General features: G+C 41.3%; 1 protein-coding gene across 1 annotated transcript in view; it reads left to right on the top strand.

The window, feature by feature from the left end:
• Positions 1-738: 738 nt before the first annotated feature.
• Positions 739-2,213, top strand: part of sik1 (salt-inducible kinase 1) — a 9,841-nt gene continuing 8,366 nt past the window's right edge. The window contains 4 exon segments of the mRNA XM_008328274.3: positions 739-1,102; positions 1,844-2,039; positions 2,137-2,205; positions 2,208-2,213. The exon segment at positions 2,208-2,213 is cut by the window's right edge and continues 54 nt beyond it. Of these exon segments, the coding sequence (XP_008326496.1) occupies positions 1,887-2,039; positions 2,137-2,205; positions 2,208-2,213 (228 nt within the window). The 5' untranslated portion in view covers positions 739-1,102; positions 1,844-1,886.

Genomic DNA, 2,213 nt, shown 5'->3' on the forward strand with positions numbered 1-2,213 from the left:
TTGTGCAAGGCACCTCCCACATGAGAAGGGAAGAAACTTTAAAAACAAACATTAGTCTACTGATGTTTTCAGCAGGCGTTTTAAGAGATGGTATCAAAGTGCTACAAACAGGGAGAACATTCAAGCATCATACAGAAAGACCATCAAATGTCACTGGAATCAGACATGTGACCTTTTCTGTTGTGAGGCAAGGACACTAACATGCCTGTGCTATTTTTTTAAATAATTAACTTAAGCAAAAATATTTTTATGAAAAAGGAAGTAGTTTTACTTCTGCAAAAAACAAGCTATGATTTAAATTTTCTTTTTGCTATAAACATTTTTATCTGAAGGCATTAACTTCATTTTTATTTGTATTTAAAATTATTGTATATGATACTTTTATACGCTAGAATTGAACAGAACAGAACAGAATAGAATAGAATAGAATATTTCACCACTTCCTTTGAGCTTTCTGTTTCCGTTCTCTGTGCAGTCTAAGTGTGCAGTGAGAGACGGGCTGCCCTGCCAGCAGCAGCTACAGTAGCACCGGCAGCAGCCTGGCTGGTAGGAAACATCACGTGGTGACACATCTCTACGACTGACGTCATTGTCCCCATCACCAGGCAACCCCACCATCAGCACTGGCGTCACCGTGAGGCCGGGCCGCGTCGTTGCCGTGCAACCTGTGCAGTGCGCTCGGGTCCGGCCTTGCCTTGCACCCGGCTCTGCTCTCTGACGCGGGTGTGACGTTAATGAGGTAGGTATCAATTTGTTATGGAGGCGGAGGGACGGAGGGAGGGGGAGAGAAGCTGTGGGAGGAGGACTTCCCCCTGTGTGAGTGCCGAAGCCGTGCGCTCTACATTCCGCCGGAGCGCACATGAAGACTCATCAAGCGGCAGCAGCCTGCTCCAGGCTCCCCAAAGAAAGACTTGTTGTCTGACAGTGAAGACTGAAGTGGAGAGCAGGGAGTTGAGAAAAAGTGGCTCCGCGCGTGTTTATTCTATTGCTTTATTGTGTGCGTGTTGTGGACTCGACACTGTGGCCGACTGTGGAATGGTTCACGCTTCTCCTGAGAACCGACTGAACCGTGAGAGAAGGCGCTTTATGTCCGCTGTTTAAGGTAAGACTGAACTTTTTAACTCACATCGAACGAATCAAAGTTTTCCCGTTCAATATTCACAGTCTGCGGTGATCACCGCGGTTTTCACCTTACTCAACTTTAAACTCACTTTCTTCATTGTATTTTCTTCATGTATTAAACATTTTTAATACTTTAAGTTCAACCTGAAGACTAAAACAACTGAAATTCCTTTCTTTTTACATTTTCTTTAATATTTTACATTCAAACATCTGTTGAATTCTGCCTTTTTTCAGTGTCATAATTTTAGTGATTATTGTTTAAGTTCAATTTTGACTTTCCTAATATGTGCTGGAATTTTAGACAAGGATTGAAAACCAAAACTTTTTAACCAACTGTTTTTAAGAAAAATCTTCACAGCAGCATATTTATTAATTATTGATCATTAATCTATAAAATATATTGAAAAAGAAGTTGGAAAAAAATCCTAACTGGACTGTGCCCAAACCTCAGAAATACATCACACTCAAATATCTCAGCTTTGATCACAGACCAATGGTACGCACTATACCAGCAAGAAAGGGCAAAGAAACCAAAAGTTTTACATATAAAAATCCAAAAATAGTTTTATCCTCCAAATTAAAAAAAGTGATATCAAATAGCCATCAGTAATTGCTTAAATCAGTGAAACTCCAGAATGTTGAATGTCATGTAGTTTTCAGCATTTGTAAATGGTAAAAAGTAAAAGAAAATACATCTGTACCTGTGACGTTGTCTCTGCAGGTACAAGCCTTAATTCATTGTGAATCCAAACGCCTGGTGCACCATGGTGATCATGACGGAGAACAGCCGTGGGACTCAGTCTAGCCCTGCACAGGGACGGCCACTGCAGGTTGGCTTCTATGAGATCATCCGCACCCTGGGGAAAGGCAACTTTGCAGTGGTGAAACTGGCCAAACATAAGGTCACCAAAACACAGGTCAGCAAGTGCTCTGCTGTGGCAAATACTGACACTAGGAAAGAGATGTAAAATTCCTACTAATACCTGTTTGTGTGTAACGTTTCTTTTTTTTTAGGTGGCCATAAAGATCATCGATAAAACCAGACTCAATCCCTCCAACCTGGAGAAGATTTACAGAGAAGTGCAGATTAT

Source organism: Cynoglossus semilaevis, chromosome 16 (genome assembly GCF_000523025.1).
Source record: "Cynoglossus semilaevis isolate Cse_v1.0 chromosome 16, Cse_v1.0, whole genome shotgun sequence".
In the NCBI taxonomy this organism is placed as follows: domain Eukaryota; kingdom Metazoa; phylum Chordata; class Actinopteri; order Pleuronectiformes; family Cynoglossidae; genus Cynoglossus; species Cynoglossus semilaevis.